General features: G+C 40.5%; 1 protein-coding gene across 1 annotated transcript in view; it reads right to left on the reverse strand.

Annotated features, from left to right (window-relative positions):
• Positions 1 to 17,577, reverse strand: part of Sntb1 (syntrophin beta 1) — a 262,065-nt gene that overhangs the window by 143,476 nt on the left and 101,012 nt on the right. The window contains exon 2 of the mRNA XM_032915591.1: positions 3,919 to 4,135. Coding sequence (XP_032771482.1) covers positions 3,919 to 4,135 — 217 coding nt within the window. The remainder of the gene's footprint in view (positions 1 to 3,918; positions 4,136 to 17,577) is intronic.

Raw genomic sequence — 17,577 nt, forward strand, 5'->3', positions numbered from 1 at the left:
CACACTTCCTTTCTAAAGATTCTTAAAATATTATTATTTTTAAGTTGTTGGGATACTACATAATTGAATTCCTTATGACGATGTCATCCCTTTATATCAGGTCTTTGCTCATGTTCTGCCATCCTCCTCTCTTCTTGCTGTTCCCTTTCCTCTCCCATTTCCTCTCACATGATCCTTCACCACTCACCATCTATTTTCTACATAGAAGATGAAATGATGAAACATATGTTTGTCTTCCTGACTCTAGCTTAGTTATTTTGACATGATCCTCAGTTCCATCCATTTTTTTGTATATTATATGGAACTACATGGAATCCATTTACTACTTTGTCTGTAATCGCTCGTCCCTGAATGACACTGTGGCTATCAGGCACTGTGCTGCAGTGAACACAGTGTAGAACTTCTTTGCTGGCTCCAATCTCTTTGGTTAGCTTTTCAGGAGCTATAGAACAGATCAAACAGTGGTTACAATTTTGTTTCCTGAGGAAATTCCAAAATGACTCCAACAATACTTGGAACGGTTTATATTTCATGAGCAGTAGAATTCTTTCTTCTGCTATTGTTTCTAGCATTTATTATTCTTTATTCTTGATGATAAGCATTTTGACTGAAATAATATAGAATCCTGATGTAATTTTCAGTTGCATTCAGCTAATTTGGATAGGGAAAAATTTTCATATATTTATTGGATGTTTACCTTTCTTTCTTTGATGACCATGTACATAATTCACTTTTCTACTTATTGAATAGATGAATTTCCTATGTTTAAATTTTGATTCTTTATCATTTTAGGTCTCAGCCCTTTCTGAGATAAGTGGTTGGCCAATTTTTTTCCATTCTGTAGTCTATATTTTCATCCTGCTGGTTATTTCTTTTGCTGCATAGCAACATTTTGATTTCATGTGTTTATGCTGAATAAGCTTTGTGAGAATCACCTGAGATCCTACGGTCCTTTTAGGCCATTGCATGCACCTATAGTTTTTCCTCAAACCGTTTGTATTCTGAGTCTTACAATCACGTCTTTAATTCATTTTCAATTGATTGCTACATAGCATGCAAAGTAAGGATCCAGTTTCATCTCCTACATGTGGACTGGCAAGATTTCCTGGCATTATTTGTCGAAGAGGTTGTCTCTTTTTCAATGGATGGTTTTAATACCTTTGTCCAAATTTAGTGTTTGTAGCTGTGAATGTTTATAACTTGGTGCTTGGTTCTACTCTACTCCTTACCATCCCTGGCTTTGTGTCCGTACTACGCATTCTTTATCTGTGGCTCTCTCAGATAATTTGAAATCTGGTGTTGTAATATTTAATGTTATTCTTTCCACCTAGCAGAAACATTTGCTAGCTACAGTTTTGTGGATAAGTATATGGAAATATGGCTTTGTTTGGGGAGGATAATTTTGAACATTGTTTCTAGTTTCCATGATTTTATTTCTTAGTAATATTTCAGCTTCTATAGCTTTGTGTCATCTTTTATGTTCTTATGTGCACAGTCCTTACTTGAAAAGATGCCTTATGATGGCATGAGGTCCAACAAACAGGAACTAACAAGGTCCCACCTACAGTTAAAACTGAGGGTACACTTGAAGAGCACATTCTAGGACAATGTAACATTCAATGTCTTTGTAGTAAAACCAAAAGACCGCATGTCCAACTCTATAATAAGAGCATCATTTCAAGTTTTAACTTGGAAGGATCTCCTTTTTTAAGATTTATTTATTTATTATATGTAGTTACACTGTAGCTGTCTTCAGGCACACCAGAAGAGGGCATCAGATCTCTTTACAGATGGTTGTGAGCCACCATGTGGTTGATGGGATTTGAACTCAGGGCCTCTGGAAAAACAGTCAGTGCTCTTAACCACTGAGCCATCTCTCCAGCCTGGAAGGATCTCTTAAGATGTCAAAATAAATATTTTAGTACAAAAAAGAAAGTCTCCTGCTAGAAAGAACAGAAAAAAACCTTTTATGAACTTTTGTCTTTCAAGATATTAATAACTGCTAGGGTGTTTCTAGAAATTTCTAGATCTTCCTTTTTTTTTTAAGTTGTAGAGTTGATACAACAATAATGTTTCAGCTATTAGGAGGACTACCAAGTAGTAAGAAGTCAGGGATTAAGCAGGTAATCTGAAGGACCAGGCAAGGAATTCCATAAAGCCCCTAAGTATGAACAACAGGAATGAGAAAATGCATTCATCCCCTTGTCAAAGGGTTTACCACTCCTGGTCTCCTGTTACAGCCCTGCTTGTAGCACTGTGCACACAGGAGCCACTATTTGTTTTTTAAGAAAGGAAAAACACTATTTTTTAAATGTAAAATTTCACAATATGCAATATGACAACTAGTTCAGATTTATTAAATGGTAGTTGGACTATTAAGAGAAACATGTATGAGTTGAGCGCCCCTTTAAGTTATGACTTTGCAATGGCCCAACTAAATGAATTAATACACAACCTAATACAAGAGGAACACACCACAGATTGTGAATTCATTATATCTGACACTTGACGTTAGATTCTTGAGAGAAGGGGGCTATTTGATTAGGTGGGGAGTACCCCAGGAGGAGAAATCCTGAGCATTCAGGAAATCAATTGCAGGCCCAGGGAATCAGTGGAAATGGGGGGGGGCAAAACAGAACGGGGAGGGAGATCATCATGGAGGACTCATTCCTCTCCTCTCATGCTTGCAGCTGCAGCTGGCTCTCTCCTAAGCGTAGCTCATCCCTGTACTGATATGAGGACACTAGGCAGCGTGCAGGGAAAGAGTGCAGAGGGATGAGACAGGTGGTTGGAGCCAGAAAGGCCTTAGCAGCTTCCGTGTGTGGACTCTCTGGGATGAGAACTTAGGCCCACATGGAGTTTGAAGACAAGGAGTCAGTTTTCTCCCTGCCCGAATCACACTGGCTTTTTCCCATCAGCACCCGTGACCCTACCAAATCTTTCCCATTCGTGGGAGTTGCAGCTGTCCCGCACATGTGGTAAATAAAGACCAGTAGAACTGCTTCTATTTTTAGTACTTCGATGCGAATGCAAAGGTCACCAAGAGCCCCCATTTGCTGGCTCAGTTCCTCGGTCTCTTTCTCTTTCCCTCTCCTTCTCTTCCTAATTCTCTTCCTACAATCAAATCATTTCAGAATGAAATGAGACCATAACTTCTGCTTCACTTTTGCTGTACTGCAGATTGCCTGCATTAGGTGGGATGTCTACCCTATGGCATGCAGAGTCACGCATGGACTTTGGAAAACGGCACAGCAGTCCAGATAGATGCTACTTCTTGCCCTCTTCTGGGAGAGAAGAGCTTTAAGCCTTCTGCCATCTGACCCTCGGAGGCCACTGCCGAGGGCGGGTTCGCTTTTTACTGACACGAATAACACATCATTGCACTGCACACTCACTCACTTAACCCTCACAGCCCATTATCTATGTCAAATAATCCCATTTTATGGACAACAAAACCAAAATTCGGTGGTTTGAGAAACTTACCTAAAACCTCTTAGACTCACAATAATCAAAGTAGGAAAGATACCGAGATCCTGATTTCAGTTCTCCCACTCTTTATAAGATACGAGTCACGTGCATTTACTGCATAAGTGTAAGGAATAGGAGAACGGGCTGGAGAGATGGCTCAGTGGTTAAAAGCACTGGCTGCTCTTCCAGAGGTCATGAATTCAATTCCCAGCCACCACATGGTGATGTGTCTTAAGACAGCTACAGTGTACTTATATAAATTTTTAAAAAAAGAATAGGAGGGAACCTGGCTGGAATATAATCTCTGTCTTTCAATATGCATCTTCCCCATGCTTGGAGGGTCAGAGGACCTTTCACTCTATCATGAGAACCATGGAGTCTTTTCAGACACGAGCACAATCTGACAAATTCTCTCATAACCACAGAGCCTAGGGCTGTTTGCCCTGTTACCTGTTTTCAGGGTCAGCCAAAGTCATGCTCCGGGTGACATAACACATCTTGAGGGGGATGCTTTTCCGGTCTCTATGGAAGGAGAAGGGCTGGGATGACAGAGGATCTGCAGAGCCACTCCCTAATCTTGGGGACTCAGGTGGAGGTGTTTCCCATCCAATCTCAGACACGGGGGATCCTTTCTTCACGTAAGGTGTGGCTTCTCTCATGTACTTCACTGTAAAGAAAAAAAAAGGCAAAAACACTTAAAGAAATACTGCTTTTAGAACACTTTTAGGAATACCACTTTTAGGAATACCAATATGGTGCAATACACATACAATAAGTGTAAGTAACACTTATATGCTGTGATCAATGTGTCTAATTGGACTAAGGCTCACTCAATAGGAACACAAGTCTGGTACTGTAACCCAGGCAAGAATCAGGTAAAGTGTTTATCTTTGTACCCATAGAGTAGTACAGTTCTCATCCGTAATCAAAGAAATTTCTCTTTTCAGCAGAAGGCAATACAGAGATCTACGGTTTGCCACAATATAGAGAATAAGTGAGTGTCCATACCTAATTGGGCCACCTACAGTACAACTCCTACACGTAAGGCTCATGCAACAGAAAAGAAGGACTGTAAATATTTTAAGAGGCACATGACCAGGACAGCTCCAGCTAGCTATTGTCCTCTATATCTGACAGGGAAACTGCATCCATGAGTTCTCAACAATATGGGGTCTTCAGAGGACCATACCAGTTAACATATCAACATGGATGGAGCAAAATTCAACAAGGGCTCAATTCCTAGATGAAGAGCTATAGACAGTAACTACTGCTGAAAGATGGGTGGATAATCAGTTCTTTCTAGAGGTGGGACCTTAATTGATCTCCCAATCTTAGTGGTCATCCTTGAACACACATACATACAAACTACATTAATGGGACTCAGCAGATTTTGAGAGAGAGAGAGAGAGAGAGAGAGAGAGAGAGAGAGAGAGAGAGAGAGAAAATAATAAGTTTAATAAGTTTCAAACAAGGTCATGAATTTGAGAGAAGGTAGTTGAAGGACACAGAAGAGTTGGAAAAGGTAGGGAATGAGATGTGGATGATGTAAATATATTGTACTCATATGAAATTCTCAAAAAAATAGCAAGTTACATTTCTACCTCTGAAATAATTTTGCATTGGACATGCTGTTACTACCAAGCCTGTTACATTCTGAACAAGATTCAGGCTTTCTGCTTCTTTCAACACAATTATCCCATTATTTAAAGTACGTATCAATGTCAATCTTAGAACTTGCTATTAAAATGTCGGGCCCTTGAGAGTTGCATGCAGCTTTTTTTTTTTTTTTCCAACTGTGACACTGTCTATCTTTTCTGATTATAAATCATATTGTGGAAGACTGAAAACAAGTGCTCGGATGATGTGAAGTGTAACCCAGCCTGAAAGATTATGATTTCATGCGCATGTAAGGATGCTAGCAGCCACGTCACTGCCCAGGATGCTGTTGTTAGACTCAGAAACAAGGGGATATTTTTTTCAGCTTCAATGGTGCTGAAATCATATACACAAAGAAATGAATGTTAAAGTCTATATTCTACTGGCCAAATCTGTAATAATAGAGTCATTATCTCAAGGCTAAGAGCTAGAAAATGAACAGGTTAAATATATCATGATCTCTACAGGCATTAAAATGGGATAGATATGCACATGTTGATGGAGAAAGACTTGGAATTCCGACGATACAGGAAAAGATAAAGTAGAGAGTGAAATATCTTTGTGTAAAAAAGAAATAAAAATCACAAGTAAAAAATAAAATCACAAATATAGGATGGCATGAAGGGCATATGTCTTTAATTACAGCACTTGTGAGGCAGAGGCAGGTGGATCTCTGAGTTTGGTCTAGAAAGCAAGTTCCAGGACAACCAGGGCTACACACAGAGAAACACTGTCTCAACAACCAAAAATCAAAACCAAAAAAACCCAAAAACAAGTATATGTAAATTTGTGATTATATATATTATATACTTCTTATATATATAATATACATACATGTATACACATACTATTTCAATCTAAAAACTACTATCAATATTTTCTAGACTTCATATTTGAAAATTATTGAAGATATATATATGTATATATTTAGTCTATACATATACATAATAATATATAGGTATATGTACATGTTTATAGATTTATATATGTATATACATATATACATGCATATATATGCACATATACACACATAAATAAGTATATACTAAGAGATGTAATATATTTCATTATGTATCTAGTGTATATACTTCTATAATACATATGTATATTTGTATATATATACATGTATATATGTCTGTACATGTATATATGTATAGAATATATGTATGCATATATGTATATGCATATATATCTATATGTGTATGCATATCTATATATTCACATATATGTATGGATGTATACATGTATATATCTACATGTATATGCATACATATATATTATATACATATATACACTATATTTTCAGACCTTCAATTATTTTTGGTATAAATTCTAGAATGGAATGAAAAGCCACCATGATAGAAACATGCTTTTCCTATTCATTTACTATCTTTTTGTGCATTTTCATGTTTAACCACATTCATATATTACTTTTTTAAGATTATAAAGGGTAGCAACCTGAGCAGAACACACGGAAGTTCTGCTCTTTCTCATGTTTGTTGCTGCTCTTAGATGTTTGTTGAGTTGTCAGGGCAACCAAGATTTCAGGCATATGCAGTATGAAGTTTTCTGTCCTCTCTCTGAGCTTTCTACTCTGATCCTCTGTTGCATAATGGGCAGAGACCATAGCTAAGGCCATTACCACTGACAGTGGACTTGAATGTACAAAACCTCCGGGATGACTTGAATAAGTCAGTCCAGAAGCTGGTGCTTCCGTGGTGTAAGACTGAAACCAGGTTTAGGGAGACTACAGAAAGTAGCTCGTGGTTTTGTACTCCAGTGCTATAACATGAAGATGACTCTATTAAGGGCTTTCGGTGTCACATCTGAATCCTTGGGCTCTACCCTAGCTGCTGTGAATTGGCTAAATACAGAATGTTACCATTTCCCTGCTCCACAGAGCTGTGTAATAGAGGATGCAAAGCCCGGGAGGCTGCGAAGTTGCTGCCTGACCTCACACAGGATCAGTGCCTCTAGGAAATCCTACAGAAGAAGTACAGAAGTCATGGCATGGAGTGGAGTGAGCCAAGTTTTATAATAGGAATAAGAGAACTTAGAAAAGAACCTGTAGGCATGAGTCCAGTATGTACTAGGGATACACAGCTCCATAGTCCTCCCTGCAAACCTGTCAGCAGAGATTAAAGTGACTGGGCATGAGAGGTCACTCACAAACAGATCATTTTAAGGAATGTTATTACCGAGTAATCAATTTAAAGAGGAGCAGAGGCATGGCTCAGAACAAGTGTAGAAACCCCGCAGAAACTGACTTCAGCTACACAAAGTCGAAAGGAATGGGGTTCTTGAAAAACATTGTATTCTAACTCTTCCGTAAAGTGAGTGGGGTGTGTGCATGTGGTGTAGGTGTGTGCACTCATGCACATGCGTATGAGTGTAAGTGTGGATAAGGATTTTAAAAAACCTAGGAAGATGATAGAAAAAATGTCAAAAAACAATGTATTGAGGGTGGGTGGGAGTGGCTAGGAGCAGGGTCACATGGAATGTAGAAGAGGGTAAAATGGAAGATTTACAAGGGAAGGTTGGTGGTCACAGTAAGGTGGGAAGATGATAGAGCCAGAGACTCTACTAAATCTACAGACTTTGCCCAAAAAGACCACAATGATATCTAAATACCTGCAGGCTAATTTAAAAAATAAAAAATGACTCCTTTCCCTATTTTTGCAGATGGTAAAATTGTATGGCTTTGTGTATTGTAGAATTATATTTACTGGGACGCATGACATTCCAGTTGCAATGGGAATGGGAGGAACTGTTTTCTGGGGTGGATTCTTATCATTCAATCTGGCTAGAGATGAGAATGATGGCCTCAGAGTGAGACTCAAGGATGCCATGTGTGTAAATGGCATGTGAGCTCAGCCTCAAAGCATGGCCAACGTGTTAAGAAACAGAAGGACCACGACTGTCCTTTTTGTACAACACACTCTGATTTGTAACTCTGACTGCAATTCCATAGCACAGAAGAATTTGGTGTCAGTTTGCAAGAGGGATATGAAAAAAAACATTTGTAATGCACTCAATCGGGAGTCAAATATTGAACCAGGTTACTTATATATTGTCCTCTAGTTAAGTTTCACAATTACTATTTAAGGACTCACTTTATATTTGTTAGGGGAACAAGGGTCTGTAGATAAAAATATCCAAGCTACCATTCCTTCATCCAGTCCATGTGTTTCATAAATATGAAAATACATGGTTATCCTTTTTAGAAAAGCTTCATAGGATTATCCTACTTCTGCCAAACACATAGGTCAGGTTAATATGTACATCAAACATTCATGCTCAGAAGTTTGTCAGGTAGGGGCTCACATGGCTAGCAATTGGTAGAGGGCTAGTTTGTTTATTCAGAGATCCTCTTTCATGATATCTGGCTATGCCACTTAGATAACAGATGCACAAAAGTTGATAGGTTTGGATTTTATTTTAGATGGTGGCAGTAATGGTTTTCAGTGAGCAGTAGAGTGGCTCAATCACTGGCCAGTTGTAGGGAGAATTCCTGGAAAAGTGGATTTGCCTGCCTAAGGGAAAATATATTAGACATAGGCCAAACATTTTTGAGGGCACAAAGGATTACTGTCAGTGATAACTCAGGCAATATTCTAAATATCCTGCTTAAGCATGAAGAATTCTAGAAATATGTGACTTGGTCCACTTGTGGGGTAGAGCTGATAAAAATACAAAAAATCCTAGCCTAAAAGCAAATATTTGCCAAGTACTCACTTCTTATGTGGTATAGAATTAGAGTAATTTACATAGAAGAGATAGCATAGCAAGGCCTTGAGGAAAGTTTGTCTTCTTGGGCATAATATTTAATGTAGAGTGATGCTCTTAACCAGCCAATTAGGAGGGGGAGGGGAGAGAGAGAGAGAGAGACAGAGAGAGACAGAGAGACAGAGAGAGACAGAGACACAGAGACACAGAGACACAGAGACACAGAGACACAGAGACACAGAGAGACACAGAGAGACACAGAGAGAGAGACAGACAGAGAGAGACAGACAGAGAGGGACACACACAGAGAGAATATATTAATGACGTAAATAGGATGATCTAAATTTTCCCTCATTCATCAGAATTTATCAGTTTTTTTAACCTACAAAGGACTGTGCAGCCTGTGAATGATAAGGAATTACATTCAACAACCAAAACAGAGGAAGTTGGGAGGAGTAGGTGACAAGATTTGTGTTAAATTTTAAGCCTGGTTTAGGGAGGTACCACACTGCACAGATCTTTAGCTGCCTCCTAGAATCAAAGGATTATTCTTGGTGGAAGAAAACAATTTCATCCTAGGTTGTCAAGAGTGCTGAGAACCATTTCTGGAGGCAATGAGCTGGTGAAAACTTCAAAGAAAATGTTGCACTTTAGGAAACAAGGTACCGTGAGCACAAGCAACTGGTGGTAGCAACAGTTATATGCATTTACAACATGAAAGAGGGTAGTAAAAGGAAACAGAGGTTTGAGTTTTCCAGAAGATATTTAAAATGACCTAACCAACTAGTTAAAATCAAATAAGATGTCTAGTAATATAGTTGATAATGATAATAATAATACAACAATAATAACAACAATAATAAATAATCCACAAATTAAAGCTACATTAGAGACACATGTTAGGAGGAAATAGGAAATAACGAATTACACATAGAAGATGGCTCAGGGGGCTGGAGAGATGGCTCAGAGGTTAAGAGCACTGACTGCTCTTCCGGAGGTCCTGAGTTCAATTCCCAGCACCCACATGGTGGCTCACAACCACCTGTAAAGGGATCCGATGCCCTCTTCTGGTGTGTCTGAAGACAGCTACAGTGTACTTAGATATAATAAGTGAATAAACCTTTAAAAAAAAAAAAGAGGATGGCTCAGTGGATGAGTGCATTCCACAGAGCACCTAAGTTTCATTCTCAATATCCATGCCTGGCTTCTCCCAACTTTCCATAGCTCTGGCTCCAGGTTGCCACACGACTCTGTCCTCCACAGACATGTGGAATCACACGCATTTATCTCTACACAGACACATGCATACAGGCAATAAGAAACAGAAACTTTAAAAAATTACAATGTAGCACAATCTTTCAAAAAAAAGATATAGGGCTAGAGAGATGGCTTGGATGTTAAAAGCTAGGTTCACAACCAAAAATATAAAATTAAGAGAAATGAAGGATAAACTGTTGAACCAGAAGAATAGGGTAGGAATCATGTGGCAGAGAATAAGAAATTTCAAGACACAAACATGCCAAGCCACTAGGTCTAGAGATCTTGTCTTGCTCTTGCCTAACAAGATCAGACCTGAGAACTTCAACCTCAAGCCAAATAGAAATAATGTAGGATTTCTTCTTTGTGCTTGGAGTTGGCTTAACCGTTCCCCTTTCCCTTTGTGCACGCGACTCTCCCAAGCTCCTCAGCTGGCACCTCTGGATTTTACTGGAATTGGGTACAAATGTCAACAAAGTTCCTAAATGAATCCTGCTATTTCTGATCAACAAATGTTTCAATCAAAGAAATAAGGAGGATGGAAAGGTAATCATTACTGCTTCTGAGAAAGCTAGCTGGCTCATAGGACCTCTTCACAGACGTATCTTGAATGAGACAAGTACCATTTCTCTGCTGAAGGCTCTTGGTCCAGGGCTGGAGACGGTTCCATGTGTGAATCTTTGTATAAATGGGTCTTGATTTTAAATCACCACAATGAATGGAGTGCCTGGCAGGATGGAGTGCATCTGTCATCTCGGTGTCAAAGTGGTGAGGTGAGAGGCAGAGTGGAGAAATTGTAAGGCCAGGTATTATGCAGTGCTGAAGAAGAGTCTTTGTCTCAGACAAGAAGAAAGGCAGGACCAACACCCAAAGCTGCCTACTGAACTTGGTATACATTCATGACCCCAACACTCATAATATTCAAATGTTTGCATGTACTACAGCCTTTGTCCAGTAGTCTTGCTGAGTCAAAAACCAAAACCAAAATATAATCAAAAAACAAAACCACTTTTTATTATTCATCTTCCTCTGTGCTGGGATGATCACCCAGGATCTCATCCACGGTAGGCAAATGTCCTATATGGAGCTACATCCACAGCTCTTGAATCTTGCTTCTGTCTGATAGGCATGGAAACCAGAGAAATGTGTTGTTCTATAAAACTAATACAAGAAAAGGTCACTGGGCTACTCTAGCGGTCCATGATTTCTCACTAGAGGAAGTAAGGGTAATCACAAGGTGCCAGAGGCCACAGAATTTCTCCAAGATGACTATTCACTTGAATCCTCTTCGATTCCTGATTGAAGCCTGGGGCTAAGAGGAGAGTAAGAATGGTACAGAGATGTTTGGAGGACAGACAGTAGTGGCTCTGACAAGGACAAAGAATATGTGAAAGCTTTTCCTGGTTTTTTTGTGGCTTGTATTCTGAAACCATTACACATAACCAAGTAAGTGTGGTCTAATGAAAAGAGAGGAAGGTGTTACCTAAGTCTGAATTTCTCTGGGCCAGGTACCCTAATTGAATGCATTGAATAAAAAATATGTTATGAATCTAACAAATTTAGAATTTAATAAAAGACCTAGTAGGGCCACTCTGCTTTCTGAAGGTGCCAGCAACTCTGACTTCTGCTGTCTTCTACATCCTGGTTTTACTCGACCTCCTGATAATTTAAGGTAGATGTCTGAGTTTCATCCATCGAGACCCACAGCCCATAAAGACAAAGGGAAAATGGAAAAGACTTAACTTGTATCTTAGCTTCTTCTCCTGTCACTGGGATAAAACAGCCCGGCAAGAAAAATCAATGCAGAGGAGAAGTTACGTGGCCCACTGCTGCAGGTAAGGTAAAGCAGTGGGGGCGTGAACCAGCTGGCCACGTCATGTGCACAGACGGGGAAGAGAACATGTGTGGAAGCATGCCTGCCAATGTTCAACCGAATCGCTGCTTTTCCTTCAGTGTCAGGCCGAGTCCATGAAATGGTGACACCCGTCTTCAGGGTGGCCCTTCCCATCTCAGTGTAGAAAGCCAAGAAAATCCCTTGCAGGCATGTTCACTGTCCACCCATTTCAGACTACTCCCCATTATGACTTCTGGGGGGATTAAACATGTGTTAACTGAAACAACGAATCTATATCCCATCCTTCCCTTAATTCCACCTTCCAGCCACTGCCAGGCCATCTTTGTTTATAGTTCACTGACCAAAACTTAACCATGTAACCGCATTGAGATGAAAAAGCAATTCCTTATGAGTAGCCACTTAGCCAAAAATTGGAGTGGAGGCAAAGCCATAACTGTGGAAGTATAAGAAAATGGATGCCGGATGCCCAGGTCTAACTTTCAGGGCCTATCATTTGGATACATTGTAATTCTTTCTGAGCCTCCCCACTTAGAGTCATATTACATAACTAACAGTCTTAGAGTAAGCTGTAAAGAATTCAATGTTTCTTTCTGCTAAGCATTTCCTGGGCACTAACCCTGCAACATCCTATGGTACAAGCTTTATGGTCAACTCTACTTTACCCAGAGTTATGTCATATACCAGAGCTTTTGATGCTACAAGTTGGAAGAAGGATCAGGTGAATTTAACAGTGTCTCAAGCCTTTACATTTAACCATAAACTATATGATTTCTCACATTGCTTTAAAAATTGATGTGTGTGTGTGTGTGTGTGTGTGTGTAAGTCAATGCTTTCCTGTCTCAGGAGAAAACATTCAATTAACAGGCTGTTCCCTGTAACATAAGAGAGTTTGATTTTGTAAGCCTGAACTATTAAACTATGGCATTTCAATAAGCACCTTTGAAGACACCATAATATATATTCATAATAGAGGGTTTAACCTGGCAGGACTGAACAGCTAGCATCTGCATAATTACACCTCCGTGTACTTACAGACACTAATTTCAAGCAAAGAGCTTTTGAAACCAATCAAGAAACAGCCAGGCCCAGTTTGGGGCACCTAATAATCAGAACTAATTAATAAACCATGGCCTTTCTGGGCATCATGAATTAAAAACTGTGGTTGAGCAATTAAGATTCTAATCTTCAGTTGCAAGAAAAAGAAAAAAAAAATGGGAGGCGGGCTGTAAGAAGTTTTCTTCAACACTGTACCAAGTTTCTCTCAATATGTTGGGAGTTTTTCATCTGAAGGGCAGCCAGTTGCAGGACTTTCAAAAGAACATTCAAGAAAGCCCAAGTTCACTAGGCCCCCAAGTTACCACAATGAAATCTTTGTTGGGACGGCCAGATGACATTTAAAAGCAAAAGCAGACGGAGCTGGCACATGAGGAAGTGCTTTAGGCAAGTCTAATCAGCTCTCCTACCAGGCTTGTTTCTAAGGAACCAGAAAATGTGTTTGATATGTTCAAATTTTCTTTTAAAAAACAACAACAACAAACAAGATTCAGGTTACCGGGAGGAAAAAAGATATTTCATGACTCCAGGGAGTGTGAGCTTCCAATGTGAACTTTTAAATGTGATTGACGGGAGGAGACCAGCTGAGGTTGAGAAATGCAAGTATTCAGACCTTCCGTGAATCATTCAAGCTGAGCACAGGCCGTTGTGTGTGGAAAATGCTGATAAAATGCCAGATAACACATGGCCTTCATGATCCCTTCCTAGGTCACCTTACGAACGATGCAGGAGGAAGTCGTTTACGTTTCCAAGAAGATGGAGGAGTGATGGAAGAGGCAATTTGACTTCCGCTCACACTGCAGCTAATTTCTCAGCAGGCTGATAGTGTAGTGGGAAGAGAATTGGCCCTGGGACTCAGGGACCTGGATTACAGTTCCAGATCTGGCACTAACTAGCTTCCCAGCCCTGGGCAAGTCACTTCACCTCCCTGATCTCATTTTCTTCACCTGTCAAGGGAGGAAATAAGGTCTCTAGCTTTTAAACATTGTGTGATTTCTTAAGAAACTGCCTCCTTCAAAAGGTTTATGTCTGCGTATGTGAAAACACACCACATACATACACACAAACATGCATGCTTGCTCTCTCTCTCTCTCTCTCTCTCTCTCTCTCTCTCTCTCTCTCACACACACACACACACACACACTTGCTCTTCTTTCCCTTCTTCTCCTCTCTCTGTCTCTCTATCTCTGTCTCTCTCACATAACACACACACACACACACACACACACACACAATATTGGAAGAGATGGGGAGATGGGGATATAGCTCAGTGTATTAAGTGTGTTAACATGGCCCTGAAATTTGATCCACAGCATTCAAGTACAAAGAAAGGCATGGTAGTGAATGCTTATAGAATCATTCTGGGGAGCTGGAGACAGAAGCCCCTTTAGGAGTTGCAGGCCAAGCAGCCTAGCAAAACCAGTGAATTATAGGTACCAAAAAGAAACTCTGTCTTGCCTGGCTGTGGTGGCACATGCCTTTAAGCCAGCACTCAGGGAGCAGAGGCAAGTGGATTTTTGAATTTGAGGCCAGTGTGGTCTACAGAGCAAGTTCCAGGGCAGCATGGGCTACAAGGAGAAACTCTGTCTTAAAAAACTACCCCCCCCTCCAAAAAAAAAGAAGGAAAGAAAGAATGAAGTTTTACCTCAAAAAACTTAGGGTAGGTAGCACCTGAAGAATGACAACAGAGCTTGACATATGATCTCCACATGTAGATGCATACTCATGTGTGCATAATCACATGCAAATCACATTCATCCACTGTGACCATCCACACTAGCACATGTGGAACATGCGTGGAGAGACACCAAGAGTACATGAGTACACGGGCTGGACCTAGGCTTCCCTGCTCCCCCATAGCAGATGTGCAGCCTGACCTTCATGTGGGTCCTAAACAGCTGGAGCAGGGGCTGTCCTAAAAGCTGTTGCCTTTGCATGGGACATGTGGTTCTAGCTGGGCTGCCTTGTCTGGCCTCAGTGAGAACGGAAGCGCCTAGCCTGGCATTGACTTGACCAGGGTAAGGGGGATGCCCAGAGGGGTTGACACCCACTCTAGGGGAAGGAGATGGGGGACAGGATTGTGGGAGGGGGGCTGATGGGAGGGGACAGTGAAAGGAATGTAAAGTGAATAAGTATAAAAGAAAATTAAAAACATCAATAATCTTGACTTGCTATTTGTACTGTCAGCCACAGATAACCATGTTATCTAGTCCAAGTACAAGTGCAATGTATCTTCTGACCATGTGAGAGTCCACGGGCCCCTGGCACATCACAAATGAGCTTATGCTGAGATGGTATGCTGGAGTCACTCCTGATCTGGCTGCCTTCTCTCTGAGAATCATCATCTCCATTCACTTGCTGGGTTCATTTGCCTTCCATCTTCCAAGTGGGATGTTGAAGATAGGGCCTTAGGAGGTACTTGGAAAAAAATGGCCAAAGGGTCCTCAAAGGCCATGAGGTGTGAAGCTGCTGAGTTTTAATATGGAGAGGCAGGAGTCAAATGCAGTGGGGAAATCACAGCTATGGAGGATACAATTCAAATACAATTTTCAAATTTTCCTGGTTTCATAATTTCTTATTTATTCCATTTTATAAGCTGCCCCTTGAGAGTTTCACATATGTATATAGTGAAATGTGGTCATATTTACCCTAGTCTCTTTTTCATGGTTCTGGGAGTTGAACCTAGGGCCTTACTGTTGCCAGATAGCTGCTATGTCACTGAGATGTAGCCCTGCCCCTGACATGCTCATCCTAAGGAACACACCTTTATTCTGCAACAAAGCAAGATTGCTGCCCCACAAGGGCAGAAAGAAAGTATCCCGTTCCAAGGTGGCCCTTGATCACCCAGAACATACTGTTTTGTTAGTCATCAAGGGGCTCTTGTTTCAGGGAAGACTGAGTATTGGAGTTATTACAGTGATTGAAGTGGGCTTACTGTTGTCCCCAATGGCACCTATATTCTCATGTGTGGGGTAGGGCATTAAGCAACAAAGAACTATAGGGGTCACTCTGAAAGTATAAGTCATAGCTAGATGTCCTAGTTTATATGGAGGCATTCATCCTCTGGCCCCTAACTTGTTTCCTGTCCCTTGTCTTAGGTGATATGGTCTCCATAGTTCAAATGTACATGATAAAGAATGGCTTAATGTTCTGAATGTGTCAGACACTCATCTGTCTCTGCGCTTTGCATAGGCACTTTTCTGTTTGGGGAAAACTCTCTATGACCACCAAACCTCAGCTTAGGTTATACTTCCCTTCTTGGAGTGCTCAGCCTCCTCCAGAGACAGCTTCTTTTTAATCCAACCATGCATAGTGGTGACCTCTATCGCTACCTACAGCATCAGGATGGCAAGTCTCAGAACGATGGTTCATTGATTCTGATGGCCCAGCAGATTTCCAACAGTTGTCAAAGTCGGGTGACTACAGTAGAAGTCGTTAGACTTGGCTATCAGACTACAGAGTTTCACTTCCCAGATCAGTGTCTCACAACTGTGTGAACTTGGGAAGCTTTCCTTAACCATCACCCAGTTTCCATTCTTCTGTAACACAAGGAGAAAAAGTAATGCTTACTTCAGAGAGCTGCTGTGTGGGTCACTGAGGTAACACACACACACACACACACACACACACACACACACACACACACAGAGCTTTGAATTATGTAAAGTATATGTAAGTACTCATCAGTAAAAAAAAAAACCCGGTGAGTTATAGCAATGGTCATAAAGCTGGGCTCACAGCATAGAGTTGCTTAGTAAATGGATAGCGAGCTATATTCCAAGATACATGTTTTGTCTGGGAGAGGAAGGAGGAGGAAGAGTTATAACTGATCTTTCTTCCAGGCAAAGCAGCAGAAGACTGGAATAATCAATCATTCCTCAAAGGTTGCAAGGCCCAAGAGTAACAGACAAAGTTTGTCAGCTCAAGAACTGTGTCAAACAGATGAGCAGATGGCAAGATTTTTCTGCAAAGAGCCAGATAGGAAGAATGTTTTGACTGTATGGCTATAGAGCCTCTGTCATAGCAGTGTACTACCACTGTGCCGCAAAGAGGTTATGGGTGATATGTAAACACAGTGGCGTGGCTGCCTTCCAAATAGAACTTCATTTACAACAGGCAGCAGGCTAGATTTGAGTCGCAGGCTGTCATTTACCCAATCTGGCTATAACACAATAACTGTAACTAGGAGTTAATGACTGCTTATCATATTTTGACCCTCGTCTGAACATAAGAGGAATGGTAGCCCATTAAGGGTATGTCTATGAAGCAAAGCCTATAATTCTGCCATGTAAGCAATGAAAAGTAGGGCAATTCCATGCCTGATGTCTGCAAGAATGACTTGAAGTGCAGGAGGATGAGCTGAGGTAGACTCCAACTCCTAATTACTCCAGATATAACCTCAGATATGCCTCAGACATAACATGCTGCTTACACACAAAATTTTGTTCCTTTATCCACAAAAGGTTTTTTTTTTTTTAAATCATGCTTGATACAATGATCTGGTCTGTCATCAATAATGTTTTAGAGTCAGTAACTTATCAACACATGTAACTATGGCTTCA

This window comes from Rattus rattus, chromosome 1 (assembly GCF_011064425.1).
Source record: "Rattus rattus isolate New Zealand chromosome 1, Rrattus_CSIRO_v1, whole genome shotgun sequence".
Classification (NCBI taxonomy): domain Eukaryota; kingdom Metazoa; phylum Chordata; class Mammalia; order Rodentia; family Muridae; genus Rattus; species Rattus rattus.